Source organism: Elaeis guineensis, chromosome 7, assembly GCF_000442705.2.
Source record: "Elaeis guineensis isolate ETL-2024a chromosome 7, EG11, whole genome shotgun sequence".
In the NCBI taxonomy this organism is placed as follows: domain Eukaryota; kingdom Viridiplantae; phylum Streptophyta; class Magnoliopsida; order Arecales; family Arecaceae; genus Elaeis; species Elaeis guineensis.
The window spans coordinates 91267215-91287027 of NC_025999.2; the positions used below are offsets into that span (position 1 = coordinate 91267215).

Here is a 19813-nt window from a genome sequence, read left to right on the forward strand (position 1 = left end):
GGGAGCCGAGCTCCGCTCTCGGTATCAACTGCTGGTAAGCTCCGCCCAGACTCCTACGGGAGCCGGACTTCACCTTTAACTTTGATTGCAGAGGACTCCGCCCGGACTCCTACGGGAGCCGGGCTCCGCTCTCGGTATCAACTGCTGGTAAGCTCCGTCCGGACTCCTACGGGAGCCGAACTTCACCTTTAACTTCGATTGCGGAGGACTCCGCCCGGACTCCTACGAGAGCCGGGTTCCGCCCGCAACTTCGGCTCCGAGAGGGTTCCGCCCGGACTCCCACGGAAGTCGGGCTCCACCCACGACCCCAACCGCAAGGAGGACCCCTCCCGGACCTCTACAGAGGTCGGACTCCGACCGCTGCCGAGCTTCAATCAACAGATCCGCGCCCCCTGGCAGGTCACAATAACAACCATGATCCTGTTCCACTTCCTGTAGCGGATTCCGTGCGGCTCCATCACCCCCTGCGGCGGACCCATTACTCTCTGACAGGCTGTGTCAACGGCCATGATTCTGCTCCACTCCCTGCGGCAGGTGCTGCGCGACTCCACTACTCCCTGACAACTAGCGGCAACGGACGCCGCTCCACTACCTGCAACAGGCTCTACGTGGCAGGCCATGACAATAGCCACGGGTCTACTCCACTACCCTTCGCAATAAATTTCCCTGACTATGGGCAGCCCACTACCAGACGGTTACAAATGTCGCCATCAATCTGTTGCCTCCTCCATCTATAAAAGGGGGATCCAGATACGTTATTCTCTAAGCTCATTTCTTATCTCAAAACTCTGCTAAATTCTCCGTTCGAGCACTCTATTCTTGTTGAGGCAGAGAACTGACTTGAGCGTCGGAGGATCTTGCCGGAGTAACCCCACCTCCGGTTTAGACTTCCTTTGCAGGTCCCGACGGCGACCGCGGCTTCCCCGACTCCAGCTTCTCCGGCGCAAGCAGATTTTCGCACCAACAAGTCTTATGTGTCTGGGACTCTATGATTGAGAATTAGAATTCTCTGATCATGAGTTCCACACATTTTGGGTACCGGGGTCAAAATTTTGAATTTTAAATTTTGAATTTGAAATTTGAACTCTTTGATCAGGGTTTCATATCGATGGTCTTTGATGCCTGATTGCCCATCGGATTTGGATTCAATATTTATGAGAGGTTTAATTAGTAATTTGATCGCTAATTAACTCAATTTGATTGAGTAATTATTTTTGGATCAAGTCCAATTGAATTGGATTCAGTTTGGATTGACCCGATTAGGTTAAATGTTGACCTAATCGCTAAGGTGGTTTAGTCCCTGATTTGATCAGGGGTTAGATTTTGTTAATTCTTAATTTGATTAGGATTTTATTAAGCCTAATTAAGCCTAATTAAGTTGGATTTAATTTATTCTAATTGTGCTTAACCTATTTAGATTAGGTTGGCTCAATTAGGTTCAAACCACCTTGACTTTTCTCCCTGCGCCACCTCACTTCTTCTGTGCATATTTAAATTCACGAGAAGCAACTTCTCATGAATTTTTTTCACACAGAAGCCATCCCACGCCTACCCTTGTGCGCCAAATATTTGGATAAAAATAAGTTGGTTGGCCATTCAAATTCAAAAGAAAGTTTGAATTTGAATGAGCAACCAACTAATCCATGCGCCATGGTCTTATCTTGTGCGCCCCATATTTTATACGAGAAAATATTTCTCGTGTAAACTCTCCATGCACAAATCAACTCACACCCCTTCTCTTCTCACGCACAAGTGGATAGGGATGAGTTGGTTTTGCATTTGAATTCAAATTGGATTTGAATTCAAATGTGCAACCACTTATCTTTATCCTCTCACGCGGATAAGACACGTTCGACGTTGTTTTAAAAAGAGGAGAAAGGTGGGACGTGTGTAGAAATTTTAGGAGAGAAACTTTGGGGTGTGAGAAAAGTTTGTGCACAAGGTGAAGGTCCAAAACCTTCTGAGAGAAAAAGAAAGAAAAGAAAGAAAATTGAGCGCAGGGTTTCTAGTGTGTACCCTAGGGTTTCTACCTAGGGTTTGGAAAGTGAGATTGGTGTGCCACGAGTATCGTGAGTCCACCAAATTTTAGGAAGAGATCCATCAGCATCTTAAGCAATCATGCAAATGATCCAGAGTATTCGAGGAGTCGGCACACATTGATCGAAAGAGTTCGATCAACATCTGCCATCAAAAGGATGAAATCACGAACTAGCATTCGTGAGGAGCTGATCAGACGGGAGCTTCGTGTGGATGATCCGCAGAGGCCAGATACTTATGTGGCTGTGACATGATGATCAGAGCCCCCCGACAGTGATCAGATTATGGTGATCGACTACCCGCAAAAGGTGATGTGTTCTGAACACAGTACTGTAAAAGGTTTACTGATTCAAATTTGAATTTCAAATTTAAATGCATGCTGTTGTATCATATTTAGATCCTAGTGTAGGGTTAATTAGTATTAATTAATGAGATTAATTAATAATTTCACTGTAAAATAGTAATTTTGAAAAAGTTTTAAAATTACCATTTTGCCCCTGCCCAAAATTTTCACTACAGGGCCATGGTGCAAAAATTGATGTCAACTGACTGACCGACTAGTGTTATATATTTACATATTTTTGACATGGTTCATACCTTCAAACAAGTTCAGCTACATTTTTCTTCATGATGGGTCAGTAATATCCTTGTCGTAAGATTTTGTAAGCCAAAGATTTGCCTCCCAAGTGATTTTCATAAATTTCTTCATGTACTTCTCTGAGTGCATAGTCAGCATCTGATGGTCTCAAACACTTTAGTAAGAGAAGAGAGAACGATCTCTTACAAAGCTGGCCATTCATCAGAATATATTGTGAGGTCGCTCATCTGAGTCATTTAGCTTCTGAGGGATCCATAGGTAGAGTTCCATCAGTCAAGTACTGGATAATCGAATTCATCCAGCTTGGTTCATCATTAATCTGTAGTACTTCTTCGACTTTATCAACACTCGACTATTCAAGATATTTGATAAATATTTGATCCAGCGAGTTGAAAGAAGTAGTTGTGAGTCACGAAAGTACGTCAGCTCGAATATTTTTTGCTCTTAGGATGTGAAAGATCTCAAAGTACTTTAAAGTTGACATAAGATCTTTTATCTTCTGAAAATACTTTATCATAATAGGATCTCAGATTTCAAACTCATCCTTGACCTACCCAGCAATCAACTGTGAGTCGGTGAAGATCTTCAGACTGTCAATGTCAAGCTTCTTGATAATTTTTAAGCCGGATAAGAGTACTTCATATTTGGTTTGATTATTTGAAGCTTTGAAGTTGAGTCGAAGGACATATTTAGTTACAACTCTTTTGGAATTGGTGAGGATGAGACTAGCTCCATTGCCTTGTGCGTTAGATGCTCCATCAATATATAGCACCCATACCAACGTTAAGTCAGGCTCAAGAGTTGTAGCTTGCTTTATTTTGTTGTTAGCTTCATCCTCAAGGTTTTTATTAGGTATTGTACACTCGACGACGAAGTCAGCCAAAATTTGCACCTTTATCAATGGTTGTGGGCGATATTGGATGTCAAACTCATTGAGTTTTATTGTTCACTTTGCCATTCGACCTAAAGTATTAGGTCGGTACAAAATTGCCTTCAACGGTTGGTTTGTCAAGACGACAATGGGATGTGCTTTGAAGTATGGACGAAGTCGCTGCGATGATATGATTAGAGCATAGACCATCTTTTCTGCTTTTGAATATCTTATTTCAGCATTGTGAAGCATTTTGCTGGTGTAGTAGATAGGTCGTTGAATTCAGTTTTCATCTTCTTAAATGAGTATCGAACTAACTACTTCTGTTGAAGTTGCCAAATAGAGATACAAAATTTCTCTAATTTTTGATTTTGTAAGTAGCGGTGGAGACGCCAGATATTGTTTTAGATCTTCAAAGGACTGTCGACACTCATCTGACTATGTGAAGTCTTTTGTTTGTCTTAAGATTTTAAATAAAGGCAAGCATCTTTCTACCGATCTTGTGATGAACCGATCGAGTGCGGCGATCCTTCCATTGAGCTATTGTATCTCTTTTTTGGAGCTTGGATGCTTCATATTGATGATAGTCTTTATTTTTTTGAGATTGGCTCGATTTCTCATTGCGATACAAGAAATTCAAAATTTTTTTTTGAAGTTACTCTGAACGCACATTTAGTCGGATTCAACTTCATTTGATGTCGTCGAAGTATGCTGAAGGCTTTTTTCAGATCCTGAACCTGATCAGTAGTTTGAGAACTTTTCACCAACATGTCATCTACATAAACGTTCATATTTTGCTCAATTTGTGCCTTGAATATTTTGTTGACTAGCTGTTGATATGTAGCTCTGATGTTCTTTAAACCAAAAGGTATTACTTTATAACAGTAGATGTCTTTGTTGGTTACGAAGGCTGCATGCTCCTCATCTTCAGATACCATCCGAATCTGATTATAGCCTGCAAAGGCATCCATGAAGCTTAAGAGTGGGTGCCCTGAAGTTGCATCAACTAATTGATCAATTTTTGACAAAAAAAAATATCCTTCGGATAGGCTTCGTTTAGATTTGTGTAGTCAATATAGATTCTCCACTTTTTGTTAGCCTTTCTCACCATTACTACATTAACGAGCCAATCAGAATAATTAGCTTTTCTGATGAAGCCAACTGCGATGAGTTTGTCGATTTCTTCGTCGATGATCTTCTGCCTTTCAAGAGTAAAAGATATTTTCTTTTGTCTCACCGGTTTAACTTTTGGATCAATGTTTAGTTGATGGATTATTACATCCAGAGAGATGCTTGGCATGTCAGTAGCTGATCAAGTAAAAATATTGATGTTCGCTCTTAGTAGACTTATTAGTTGTTGTCGCTCTAGATCAGGCAACTGCGATCTAATTTGGACCGTCTTTTCAGGATCTTTTTCTTTTAGTGAAATGAAAATCAGTTGCTTGACTGGTTCATCTCTTTTTTTATTTTCTCTTTGATCCAATTTGTCAACGGACAAAGAGTCTTCAGGTTGATTATTTTGGGTGGAGACTTGGAAGCAATGTCGAACAAGTTATTGCTCTCCATGCATCTCTCTGACTCTATTTCTTGTTGAAAAATCAGACTAGCAGATGATATATCGAGACTACTGCTCTCAGAGCATTAAGTCCAGATCGTCTGAGTATGACATTATAAGTCGAGAAAACTCAGACAACAGTGAATGTTAAATGAACAGTGCTCTGCCGTATATCTGTTTCGATAGTTAGTGGGAAAGTAATTTCTCCTTCCACGATAACTGCGTCTTCAGTGAAACCGACTAATGATGTCGAGACTCTCCTAAGTCGATCAGTCGGTAGTCGCATTCGAAAGAAAGTCGAGTAAAACAGAATATCTGTTGAGCTTCCATTATCCACTTAAATTTTTTTTACATAATAGTTTGCTATCGTTGTCGAGACAATGACAGCATCATCATGAAAAGTTTGTATTCTCCGAACATCTTCTTTAGAAAAAATAATTACATTGTCGAGTCATCATTTCTTCTCTGACTCTTCTTCAGAAATTGCCCCCCAATTCTTCTGTCGTCCGATGATCATGTTGATTACTTTTGCTGTTGGTCGATTATTGAGTATTTTTTCAGCTTGCGGTTGAGGTTGTTGGTCGATAGGAGGTTGAGTTGGGCGATCGCATTAGAATTTTTCGAAGTAGCCTTATCGAATCAGAGTCTCTATCTCATCCCTGAGCTGGATACACTGTTCGGTATCATAATCATGATCATAATGAAACTAACAGTATTTCTTTCTATCACGGCTTTTCGATGGTGCTTTCATTGGCGGAGGATATCATAAATACTTCTCTCCTTCGATCTCCATCAAGATCTGCGTACGGAGAGTAAAAAGAGAAGTATAGGAGTCATACCTACCATAGCTATTCGGCTTCGGACTTCGTCATCGAGGTGAAGCTCGCTTATTGGTAATTAGCCGACTTGATTCAACCAGAGCTTCACTCTTTTTCTATTTCTTCTTCTGACCTTTTTTATTTGTCTGGCGTCGGTCAGAAATAGCTTCATCCGTGCGAATGTACTTGTACACGTGCTCTAGAAGTTCAGCATACGTCCAAAGGAGAGTTTGTCTAGAGAGTAGGTGAATTTTGATCCTCTCAGACCTCTCTTCATGGCCAATATGGTCATACAAAATCTCTCAATGTCTCTGTCTCACCCTGTTTAATTGAGAAAAGACTGTCTAATATCCGTGGCGGCCTTCGGCTAGTGCTGAAGTGGGCCACAAAAGATTGTTCGAGCTGTTCAAAAAAATTAATGCTCTCCGACTGAAGCCCAGCATACCAGGCTCGAGCAGTTTTCTGAATAGTTATCGAAAAGCTAATGCATAAGAGGATGTCAATTGCCCCCTGAAACATAATGAGAGCCTTATAGCTCTCCAAGTGGTCGATCGGGTCAGTGGAGCCATCGTATGGCTCCATTTGTGGCATTTTGAACTGAGACAGAATCTGTTCGTCTAAGATGCGCTGAGAGAGCGGCTAGACAGTGTGAAAGTCATAGTCGTTGGAGGACTTCCGACCTTTCATCTGAAGTCGGACGAGTTGACAGTCGATCTTCTTGAACTTACATTCATAATCATCAAGCCGCCGTTGCTGAGAAACTCCAAGGGTAGAACCCCCTGAAGAGCTTGATGATGGAGAGGCAGAAAGTGTCTGTGGCCTTTTCCCTTTCCTGATAGCATGTGCACGAGAAGGAGAGGGAGAGCGCTGCGAATAATGGGTGGCATGATGGGAGTGCCGAAAACGTGATTGCCCATCTCGGTGAGGGTGTCAAGACGGTCATTGCTCTGGAGAAGAGGAGGGTGAATACCGTGATGGATGGCGGCTATGCCTAGATGGCACTGTCTGAGCTATCGACTCCTCCGTCGGTAGCTGTTACTGCTGTTGGAGGCTTTGGATCACCTCCGTTAATACTTTTATTTGCTGTATAAGTGCAGTAATTTGCGCGTCCGTAGTGACCACAAGACACGAAGAACTGGGCTCTGCCACTGGAAGTGGGGGAGGAACATCTTTCCGACGGAAAAACTGCCTGGTTGAACCTGTTGAATGCTGGGCTCTAATTTTTGGCATGGTTGATTGTATTCTCCCTCCTACCTGGCACGTCAATCTATTGTGATCAATCCCCTGTTGCACTTATCGTCGGAGAAGAGCATCTGTAAAAGAAGTCCTCACTGACCGAAATTGTATCCAGTGGAGACCCTCCGATGCTTAAATCAGTGGGGGGTTGGTAAACAGTAGACAAAGAGTGATCGAAATAGCAGGGTATTAGTCCAGAATTATCTTACCCATGCTGTTTATTTATCTTCTTTTTATAAATGATTCTGATGTAACCGTCGAGCACATGGTCCCATTTTTTATGGTGCTAAATTATCGGACCATAATTATGGAGTTAATAGATTGTTTATGTCCACTAATGACCATGACATATAATCAATAACCGTTAATAATGGTTAGATGTGTAGGTTCCGCACATTCTGATCTCATGTAATCGTGGGAAGATAAGCTGACTATATAAATCGGTAATAGTAGTAGGTCGGCAGTTATGGAGATCCAAATGAGCATCGAACAGTGATTCTGATATGTCGATGGTCATCAGTCGGATCTTAACTGAATCATCATGGTTGTCTGTTATTGGTTGATAATAGCCGACTGTCGGTCGGTTAACTGATTGTTAGTCGAAGTATTGTGTTTATAAGGCCAATGTAGAGTCAGAATCGGAGGTCAATTGAATAGTCCCAACAATTATGTTAAAGATAAAATAAAAATATAAAAGAAAAAATTATTACATGCCGAAAACACTCCAACCTTAAAATTTGTGCCAAGGTCAAAAGAATGGTATCAAAGTATCATGGGTGATACATGTAAAGTCTAAATTGATGACCATATATGAACATATCTTAGCACTTGAGTTGTAGATACCAAAGTACATAAATATTTATAGCATCAGGATATGCTATAGGCACTGATAATTTTAAAAATTTATTAAAATTAATATAAAAATAATTTCATATTGAAGTCAATTAAGTTACATTCTCGATCGAGCAAATTTTTCAAATATATATTAAATATCATCAATTAAAGGTTACGAAGGAGGGGTGGTTAATTTATTGAAAATATATTATTATTTGTAAAGTTATATTTAAATATAAAAATATTATTTATGATAATTTTTTTTATTTTTTTAAAAAATACTTATCAGGAATATCATAGATCTTATTGTACTTAATTTTTTTCTAAATATTTTTATTTTATATATTAATTTTATTCAATTGAAATTAGGAAAACATGCAAATATCAATTTTTTTTTTTTATAAATATTCATGCTATAATATGAATGATTCACTATGATGCAACTAGGGATGGTTGTGTAAAGTTGGTGCAATATTAATGCAAAGCCGGTCCAGTGTGACTTCTTTAATGGAGCTTCCTACCCTATATACACACACTCTCACACTCTCTAATGCATGTGCATTCACACACACACACACACACACACACACACACACACATATATATATATATATATATATATATATATATATATAATAAAAAAATATTTTGTTTATATTGAAAAATAAAAAAATATGATTGAAATATGATATTAAATTTTGATACTATGTAAGAATCTATAAATATATCTTTTATCTAAATTAAAAATAATATTATTTTTATCTTTTTGGCATGTCTTCAAATAATATAAGTCTTGTATATATATATTAGTGAAAAGACAGGTTGATACCATTACATCTTTGCTAAAGTCAATGGAAAAAATCTTTATTTTATATTTTTAAGTCTCAATTTTTATTATTCCACCTAATTTTTTTATACATAGAGCTAGTCGAAGATCCACGCATTGCACAGGATCGGATATATAAAAATATTTTTTTTAAATTTAATCAAATTAAAAAAATAATTATATTTAAATAATAAAATAATATTTATTCAAATTCTTAAAATCACTTCATATTCTCAACTATCTATATAAATAAATTTTAATTATAAAAATATAATAATTATATATATATATATATATATATATATATATATATATATATAGTAAGCAGTTTCTATATTTCAACATCATTATCGAGACAAGAAATCCTGAATTCTTGACCTCTGATATTCATCCCATTTTTATTCGAAAAGGAAATGTATAAAATGTTTATACGTATTTTTTGTAACAATGTAAAAATTTGTAAGTTTTACTGAATAATTTGAAAAAATAAATAAAATACTTCTAAATATTCAGCTTAATGAGAAATGATACTCTATCCTGGAACTCGTTGAAGGCACTCTTTCTCTGGCCCACCGCTCGCTGGGCCATTCCAGAGACCGCAACACCAGCACCTCACCTGCTCTCTCTCTCTCTCTCTCTCACCCCGCTCTCTCTCGAAACCCCAACATTCCCTCCTCCCTCGCCGTCCAGTTTTATCAGGGTTCTAGAACAATCCTTTCTTCAAGGGTTTCGTCGACGTCGCTCTCCTCCTCCTGCTGGTGCTCCCATGGCGGCCGCCGTCACCGCGTCCGCCCCCCCAGCCCGCTCCTCGTCCTCGAAGACGGAGAGCTACGTCGACAACAAGCGGCGCGACGACGTCCGTCGGGCCAACATTGTCGCCGCCCGCGCGGTGGCGGATGCCGTGCGGACCAGCCTCGGCCCCAAGGGCATGGATAAGATGATCGCCTCTGCCTCAGGCGAGGTCATCATTACCAACGACGGCGCCACCATCCTCAACAAGATGGAGGTCCTCCAGCCTGCAGCCAAGATGCTCGTGGATCTCTCCCGCTCCCAGGACGCCGCCGCCGGCGACGGCACCACCACCGTGGTCGTCTTCGCTGGCTCCCTCCTCCACCGCTCCCTCTCCCTCCTCTCCGCCGGCATACACCCCACTGTCGTCTCCGATGCCCTCCACCGCCTCTCCGTGCGCGCCGTCGACGTCCTCCATGGCATGGCCATCCCTCTCGACCTCTCCGACCGCGACTCCCTCGTCAAGTCCGCCGCTACCTCCCTTAACAGCAAGGTCGTCAGCCAGTACTCCTCCCTTCTCGCTCCCCTCGCCGTCGACGCTGTCCTTTCCGTCGTCGACCCCGCCCACCCCGATCTCGTCGACCTTCGCGATGTGAAGATCGTCAAGAAGCTCGGCGGCACCGTAGATGACACCGAGCTTGTCAGAGGCCTTGTCTTCGATAAGAAGGTCAGCCATGCCGCCGGAGGCCCTACCCGTGTGGAGAATGCTAAGATCGCCGTCATCCAGTTCCAGATCTCCCCACCCAAGACCGACATCGAGCAGAGCATTGTCGTCTCCGACTACACTCAGATGGATCGCATCCTCAGGGAGGAGCGCAACTATATTCTTGGCGTGGTGAAAAAGATCAAGGCTACCGGCTGCAATGTGCTTCTCATCCAGAAGAGCATTCTAAGGGATGCTGTTACCGACCTTTCGTTGCACTACTTGGCCAAGGCCAAGATTTTGGTGGTCAAGGATGTGGAGAGGGATGAGATCGAGTTCATCACGAAGACGCTGAACTGCCTGCCTATCGCCAATATCGAGCATTTCCGGGAGGAGAAGCTGGGATTTGCTGACTTGGTGGAGGAGGTCTCGGTTGGCGATGGGAAGATTGTGAAGATCACGGGGATCAAGAACATGGGGAGGACCACGACTGTGCTTGTCCGGGGATCGAATCAGCTCGTCATTGACGAGGCGGAGCGGAGCCTTCACGATGCCCTCTGTGTTGTCAGGTGCTCTGTCCGAGAACTCTTCCCCTTTTTTGATGCTTTTTATTTGAATCAGTCAGTAATCGACCCAAAAATTATTTTTTTTTGTATTTTCTGTTGGGAAATGTCCTGAGGCTGAGTGGCGGCAATAAGGGTTTTGATTGGGGTGTTTGGTGCTCACGATTGCTACATTGATGGAATGGGTTGTTGATGGCTCTGCGGAGGGATGCGAGAAGGGTTTGGGAGGTTTTGTGTTGGAAGGCTTGAGAGGTCTCGGTGGGTCTTTCTTAAGAGATGTTTAATGTGCTCAGGATTTTATTTCAGAGTCTCTCCTTGAGCTGTAGTCATTTAGTGGCTGTCCATAGGGTGACACAAGTGATGCCATGGTGTTGTGAGATTTGTATGGGAATTGGTCTGACGTTATGTTGAGCATATGAGTGATGGGAGAACAAGGGAAAGAAATGTGAACTTGAAATTATGGGGGTCCTTTAATAGTGAATAGAAGTTAGTATACTTGGGGGAGCAACAGTTTAGCATAGGTGCTTACTTGAAATGGGTAAGGAACATTATATCATGGGGCAGTTTGCATTTTTTTTTTTTTAAAAAACAAATAACATTGCATGCAATGTATATGATGAAGTGTGGTCGCATAGTCCATACCTAAGTTGTCAGCATCTTTTCCACCATTATTTCAAACAATATCTAGAAATAGATGGTTATTGTCTCGAGTCTCTTGACTTTTGATGAATTCATTATTTGCTTGATTTTTTGTGCCTAGAGAAAAGGCTTGTATGGGTCTACAATGTCATTTTTGCCATACTTATAGATGCTAATGAATTTATATGCAACTTAGCTTGTGAGTATTGTTAATTCAAAAGACAAATGTTGAACAAGAATTGCATTCATTACCATATAGACTCAAATATGTTCATCGATGCAGTCATCATATATGCTCTTGTTATGTAAGCCTCTTTCTCGAATATTTTGCAATCTACACTCACCACTAGTCTGAAATGCTCAATGATTTCCTTTGGGTTGCGTTTGGTGCATCGCCGGACAATCTTGGAAGGTAATATGGATTGCTTTTAGGATAGATTGCCATTATTAAATTGCCAGTAATGTTGATTACTGTGTTTGGTATACACAGATAATGTTGCAGTAAAATTACTGAAAGTTTTGGTTGACATGTTTGGTATGACAATAAGATTATCGATAATGTAAAATCAAATTTTCAAAATACCTCCAATAATTTTATCCTGACGCTCTTCTTTTTCTTGGTGAGAAGTAATGTGAGTAATGTGGGTGTGGTGGTGGCACAGAGCAATGGCGAGCTGAGGGGTGTAGAGAACCGCGAGTATTGGAGAGGTTGGGAGGGGGCGGGCGCATGTAGAGCCATGGAGGTAGTGGGGATAGGCGTGGAGGAGCCACGGGGGGTGGTGGGGGACAAGGGTGGAGGAGCGGCGGACAAGCAAAGGGAGAAGGAGGAGCCTCAGGCCAGGGGCGCATGCGGAGAGGGATGGTTGGGCAATGGATTTTGTATGATTTTTTTAAGAAATAATTTTGTCCAAAATTTTTATTACAACATTGCTAAAGAAGTGATAATCTGGATAGTCACCCTTCCCCAAGGCAATCCATATTGCGTCCCATGAGGCAACCTGGATTGCCAAGGTATTTTGGATTACCACTCAAAAAATGTACCAAACGCAGTAATCCAGATTATCACATTAAATTACCAGCAATCTGGATAGATTGCTAGCTACCAAACGCAACCTTGATGCATTGTTATGACAAAAACTTTTTCGTTCAGGTTTATATCCAAACTTTATCTTCAAGTCGGATCTTAATTAAGATTCTTTTGCTTAGGTTTTTCATGATAAATGGTTGTGCAATGGTGAGTTTGGAGTTGGATGATGTTCCTAGATAGTGGTACTATCCTTTGGTGGTTGGAACAGATTTAGGGTGTGTTTGGTTCGTGGTTGGAATCACAATTGAAATCATAATTGGAATGGGAATTAGAATGGATTGGAATGGGAATTGGAAGGCCATATCTCCCAAAGCATTTGGTTCATGATTGGAATTGGTGTCAGAATCGGAATGAAATTTGAATATTAGGAAAGAGTAGAGTTGAGTTTTGGGGGATTGGGGCATTCTCATTGGCCCCTGGAATTAGAATGAAAATGAGACTTCCTCCAACAGAATGGCTGGAATGGAGTCACTTATTCCTATTCCCATTCCAGAGTTAAACTCCTCCCAATCAAACATGCCTTAGGCAGGATTCTTTCTCACTTTTGTACATTACATGGGAATTAATAATCTTCCCTATTTGACATTGCATCATGTTCAAGACATCAATTGAGTCGGGGTCTAGGAATTTGGGCAAGAAAGTGGTTTAGTTTTAGAGGTTTTATGTGATGGTACCTAAATTTCAAGAATTATCTTTTCTCCTACTTTTTGGTAGCATCACTCATTGGATTATCATTGTTTAATTTATTCAACCACTTTCTAGAATCCGGCGTCGTAATCAAATCTTGTTTCATTTATAGTTGCATGCCAGTAATAGCAAAGCATGTCATGAAATCTTGATGATTGTGTTGGATGACTTTTTCGTAATTTCTATTAAAGAGTTTTGAAGAAGTGATTAACATGGATATGAATATGAGTTATTGACAATGAGCTTAGCCTGCTTGAGGGAATACATTCATTGATAGAGAGTGCTTTTTCGTTAATGTGCATGGACTCTTCCATCCATCATCTTCTTGTTATTGGTTTCATCATAATAGTTCTGTTGTTGCATTTTGACTTGTTCTTTTCTCTTCTTTAAAGCCTTGATCATTGATATACTTTATGCCAAAAAGATGGAAAAGATCCTGTTTATTGGTCAACATATCCCTTTCCTTGGTGAAGAATGAAGATTGCATGAAATGACTTCTCTACATTAAGTAAATTGACAGTAACTTATCTAATAGAAGGCCCTGAAGAGCCTAGGGAAGCTCACCAAAAGCACTAAAGTTGAAGTACACCCTCCAACACATCATATTCTTTCCATTTAAGATCTCTCTCTCCAAGGATTAGAATTCCTATCATCATAACTTACAAGGCATTAGAATTCGCTAAAACTGATGGACCATGCAGATGCCAAATTCTCATAATCTTATCTTGTAAACAACATTAAAGTCATGCTACTTTTTCATGACATTTTTCACTTTTGATAGTAATTCTCGTCTCTATGATGGAATCTTTCTAATATTTCATGAATGTGACCGCCAAAGAATCATTCATAAATTCTGATACCCTCTAGTGCAGTCTGAGCGAGGCCCTTGATATCATCAGGTACGCAAAATTGCATTTTAGAGGCTTGCATAAAGATGATAACCTTCATGCTTTGGTATCCTTGGTTGCAAATATGTTTTGATAGACATTTGGTGTTTAGATTTGAAGGTATGACATGCTCGAATAAAACTGAAAGGCTGATGTTTTTCACTGATTTCATTTTGTTTTTCCCCCCTCAATACACACGTATCTCTCTTTCTCTCTTTCTGTGTCGGTCTGTTTTCCCTTCTAGTTGCATGTCTGTATTTGTTCCCTTGCCTATATTGGTTTCGTTATGGTGCCTTGTGCATTGTTGCTTCATCAAAATTCATGGAGGGGTCTGGTTTACGAGTAAGAGTTTGTTCTCAAGCCTTTCTTTGCATACCTTGTGCCAGGTGTTTTTTCATTTTGTGTTTCCTTTGCTATAGACTGCTTAAGTGGTATTGGATCGAGAATGTTGGGCCGCACATGTTTAGTGTGGATCAAGGGAAGGTTACTTAGTGATCTAGGTTGTTTTTTAGGATTTATTGATGCATATTGACTAATAGGGTAAGGGTGGGCCTTGGCATAATGGCTAGATCGCTCCATTGTGACCTAGGGGTTATGGTTTTGAAATATAGAAACAGTCTCTTTGCACGGGTGTCACAGTGGCAGCAGCCTCATGCGCTGGGATGCCCATTTCTTTTTAAATTTGAGGAACCCTAATTTGAGGAATAGGGTTCATTTGGAAGCCTAGATGCCTTTTGATCCCTAGCATTACTCACCAAATCCTATTGCACATGTCCAACTGCATAAAGATGGTTGACTGCTATTTTTTCCTATGCACTTATTTTTGGAGATTCATCTATTGTTTCACAGATTCTGAGGCTCTTTGCTTTAATAATGCAAGTCCCCATCTATATTTTAAGCCATCTGGAAATCTAGGAATCTGAAGTTTTGTTGTCAAATTGTCCTTACTGAGTAAGGTGATGGTTAGTGGACAATTTTTTGGGATTTACATGAGTTCGGTAGAAGGTTGTGGTTGGTGTTTTTTTTTTTCTTGGGCATGATGCTGCATTCTTATGGATTTACATGACCTAAAGTATTTATATGATGTTCAGTGGCTGGACCTAGTGGCTCTATTCTGTTTTTAATGCTCACTGTTTTTCTGGTTATCTCTTAAGGGCATTGCACCTGCAGGTGCTCAGTCGTTCTATCGTGTCCCTCTTCACCTTATTTGTTCACCAACAGAGGCCCTTCTTTTCTTCTTGCAGTACAAAGCATGTGTACTTAAAAATACATGCAATGATAGCAATGATTGTTGGATGTCGCTAGCATATGTGTTGGATATTAATCTTAAGCATTTTATTTTAAAAATGAGTAAAGAGTCTCTGGATGCTTCCCGCATACCTCCGGTAATGATAGGGATGGCTTTGTTTTTTTATTAGAAAAATGATTAATATTAACCTTTAAAAAAGGCTGGAATTGGACTCAGGCCGGTCCGATTTTGGGTTGGACTTCGAGCTAGGCTCGAAATAGTTCAGACCAGGCTTGAGCCTAAATATAGGGCCTGTTTTGTCTTTGGGCCTGGCTCAGGCTTACTTTTGGCCCGACCCAAGTCCGGGCTTGAGTCTGAATTTCAGTCCGATTAATAGTCCGAATATCCGGTCCAAGTGCAGTTCCCTACTCAAATTGGTTTAGTCCGATTATCCGACCTTAGTTAGCCCGACCCTTCAATTAACACTAACTGGTTTAGTCAAATATATAAGGCTTAAGGCGTTAAGCCCTATTTTGTGTTTCAGTCTTCTAGACCTCTCGATGTTGGTCCCTTTGCCTCCAACTCCATCTAGAAGAGCACTAGCCCCTGACCGCCGCCGCCGCCTCCTCCTCCTCCTGCACCATTGACAGAGATCGGGGCGGAGTACGTAGTGGCGGCGGCAGCAATCAATGTGAACATGTGGCGGCTGGCGGAGGAGCAAGTGTGGAAGATTGGGAGGCTCGGGGAGGGTGGGTGCGGGACACAATCTCTTGCTTGGCTTCATCTACATCCAATTTCCAGCTGTTCTAACAAATTCCAAGAGGTAATACCAGTGGAGATCCATACATCCCCTCCTCTTCCGTTCCCAGGTCAGTTTCCTTCCCCCATTCTATATTTCTATCATTCTATGTCTAGGGTTTGCCTTCCTCTTTTGCCCTAGATCTACTTTAGAGTTGTAGTGCCCCTCTTTTCTTTAGCCATCTCAAAGAAAATGTGGGCTAAGTTGGAGCTATTCTTCTTGATTTTGCTTAGATCTCATCTTAAATTTTCACCGAAGTGATCTTTGTTTGATTCTTTTTGTCTTTTTTTCTTTTTTTTTTTGCGAGGCAGTGATTTTTTTTCGATTCATTTTCTTTTTAAGCATTTTTGGGTGAATCTAATAGCTTCCTTTATGCCACTGAAATGACCAGTGACAAATATTTTTGATCTATTCTGATGTGTTTCTATTGAAGAAAACGGGGTAATTTTACTTTTTGAAATTTGGAAATGAAGGGGTCGGCGCAGTAGCGATCGTCGGAGAGGGACTTGAGGTGGAGGAGTGCCCAGCAATTGCTGATGGAGCTGGGGGTGGCATGAGCGGCAATGCTGGTGAGCTTAGAGTGAAGGTCAGCGAAGCGAAGGCGGGGGCATCGAGTTGGCCTAATCGAGCTCGGGCTGGATTCGGGCAGTTTTTTTTTTGTTTTTTTTTTTTTTCAAAAAATCGGGCCTAAGCTCAGCCCGAAGTTTGAAAATTTATTTCGGATTGGGCTCGGATAGGAGCATGGCCCAACCTAGTTCCAGCCCTACCTTTAAATGACGGCTACCTAATTTTTGAACTTGTGATACCAATGTTAATGTGTGGCTGATTGTAGTATATGCATTTGAATGATGAATAGATGATTGTGTTGGCGATGGTGATATTCTCGCATTGAGATTAGACTATGTTATTGTTATAGCCCATTATGCTTTATGACTGCCTTTTTACATGTGCCAAAAAAAAATTTATTTATTATTATTTTTTGTCACATCCCTGGTGTGCTGTATTATTATTATTTTTTTAATGATTTCTCATATTGGCATATGCATATCATGTCATGTACATGTCCATACTTCAAAATTGCTCTTGAATTTATAATTACAGATTATGTTTGCTTTGTAGGATTCTTTTTTTCTCACACACATATATGATATCCTATTTTTAGTATATCAATCCCTTTCCTAATGTTTATTCACAACAAGTTGTATGAATTATTTGAATCCATGAAAAATTTTATCAGTTGCGATCAACTTATTAAAAAAATGCCCAAGCTTTCAATGATAACACTTTAAAATTTGGTTCATTTTATCACATCTAAATTGAATCTGATCCTTTTTTTTTGTTGGCTCCATTGTCAGATGCTTGGTGAATAAGAGATTTCTGATTGCTGGTGGAGGTGCACCGGAAATTGAGATGTCAAGGCAACTAGGAGCATGGGCAAAGGAACTGCAAGGGATGGAGAGCTACTGTGTAAAGGAGTTTGCAGAGGCACTGGAGGTCATTCCCTACACTTTGGCTGAGAATGCAGGGCTAAAGCCAATAGCCATCGTAACAGAGCTAAGGAATCGGCATGCCCAGGGTGAGATCAGTGCTGGGATTAATGTGAGGAAGGGCCAGATAACAAACATATTGGAGGAGAACGTTCTGCAGCCACTACTGGTTAGTACTAGTGCAATTACACTAGCAACTGAATGTGTAAGGATGATCTTGAAGATTGATGACATAATCACTGTGAGGTAGAATGGAGATATGCCAACTGTTGTGGTTGTTTGGAACCTTAGATGGTTTTGTTTAGCTTAAAAACCCTTCTAATGTATGGAATGAAATGTTGGGAGAGTGGTAGTTGTGGTTGTTTTACTATGCCTGCATATTCTGGCTTCATGGTTTTCATGTGTCCTTTAATCCCTGTACTTCTGTACAAACTGTTTTGCCTTACTCTGCTGCCATGAAGTACTGGGATGCAACTGAAGCTATTGCTGTTTTCGCTTTTGTTACATGCTTGGTGTTTCAACTTTCAAAGTATTATTTTCTGATCTAGATACATTGCTGAACAGAATCAAATAATTGGCATTTCAATGCAGAACTGCTTGGGTTGTCTTGTAAAAACAAACATATGGCTTCTTCAGAGCCTTGGCTACATTTCTGCTTTCCATTTTTTATCTTGTATCTCATGATTTTTTTTTTTTAATCATATATCTCATGATTATGTTTCCCAATATTTTCGTAGACATCAGCATTGCCAGGTCATCCACATATATATATGTCGTTGTCTTGCAAGTGAAATTAAATATGAGCATTGATGTTCAAATGGTCTTGAACCCGGCCTGCATATTGCATTGCATGCACCAGGTGCTATTGGACCGTGTCAAATCCCACGGTGGACTCACCAATTCCCGATCCCGCGCTATCCACTGTGCATATGCTCCGGGATTTGCCCTGGTTCACTTGCACCTGGTGCATGCAATAATTTGTCCCCCCAAATTCTTTGGAGTTTTAGCTGGTGTTGGGCTGGCAAGGGTGGCTCACTAAGCTCATCTTCACCCTTTTGACTCCTAGCTATCTTTGAATGTTTTTGAATGCACTGTTATCTACCAGTCTTAAAAATAAACATTAAATTTCTTTTTTTGAAAGAGATAATATCTCTCTCTTGGTGCATGGTCAATGCAGTTTGATTTGCAGAAAATGAACATGAGATTTCATCTTCTCATGTCTGCAAGTGCAGGAGGAAATTGCTCACTCTCAAAACTATAAAGCATGGTCCTCCGCTTGATGTCTTCAAGAATGGCTGGCAAAGGAAGCTGCTCCAAATGGATTCTCTCTTTCTGGTTTGTTGATTTACCTTCATGTATATGTTTTTAATCATCAATGCAGGCAAGGATAAACACACAAATTCAGTTAAAGCTCTGGGGGATTAATGCCCAAACTTGGATCTAGACATCCATTTCAAGATGGTGCCGAGTCCAAAAGCGGCACTAAAATGAACAGGTGCTTTGATTCTAACGTAGTTTAAAAGGCTAGTGTCACTCAAAGCAGTTCTTAGCCATCACCGTTCTTTTTATCCTGCATACTGGTCGCCCAATCAATTTTTTACTCGGTCCATGGGGGTAACTTCAAATATTGAATGGTTAACAACGAATTCAACTTTATGTTGTGGCCAGGGAGGAAGGCTGTACTGACTGCCCTAGACACCTAACAAGACGTAAAACTCATGCCTTGGACTAGTCGATCAGAATCCGGGCCGATCACATTTTGGGAACTATCGCTCCAATTTAAAATACAATTTCTCATCTATCAGGCTTAAAGATAACGGTACCGGAATACAAACCATATTCTTTGAATGCCTTAAATATATCGTCTTATAATTTAAATAAATGCACAAAATGGTCTCATGGACCGGAGTTCGGGTCTCGACATCCCGCAACATAATTGAAGGTGAAAGTGACATTTGTAAAGCTTTAAACAGGTTTCATTCGGTCAGATATATTTTTGTATCCACATTGAAACCGAATAAGAAATATCGAGTTCGTGTTCAGGTTCAGATCCTCAAAATGAGTAAACTTCAAACTCGCATATAAACTCGAGTAATGATCAGATTCAAGCACAGATTTGAATTTATTTTAGTCCAATTTAACGCATGATTTTAGTAACAAATTCCCACTGTAACATGAAAAGAGTACAATATGGAAAGTAAATGTATTTTTTTTTTTTTTAAAGATCAG

General features: G+C 40.5%; 1 protein-coding gene across 9 annotated transcripts; it reads left to right on the forward strand.

Moving 5' to 3' along the window:
- Positions 1–9354: 9354 nt before the first annotated feature.
- On the forward strand, positions 9355–17954 carry LOC105048472 (T-complex protein 1 subunit delta). Of its 9 annotated transcripts, none has more exons than XR_012142437.1 (4): positions 9355–10776; positions 15843–16167; positions 16571–16742; positions 17453–17629. XR_012142437.1 is itself a non-coding variant. In XM_010927779.4 (2 exons), exons 1-2 carry the CDS (start codon positions 9542–9544, stop codon positions 17832–17834), a joined length of 1617 nt encoding a protein of 538 aa, XP_010926081.1. In that variant the 5' UTR covers positions 9364–9541; the 3' UTR covers positions 17835–17954. The 9 variants fall into 9 exon arrangements, 1 of the variants encoding a protein (XP_010926081.1); XR_003801321.2 differs by having other exon boundaries at positions 16571–16683; XR_012142439.1 differs by having other exon boundaries at positions 16571–16666.
- The last annotated feature ends 1859 nt before the right edge of the window (positions 17955–19813 follow it).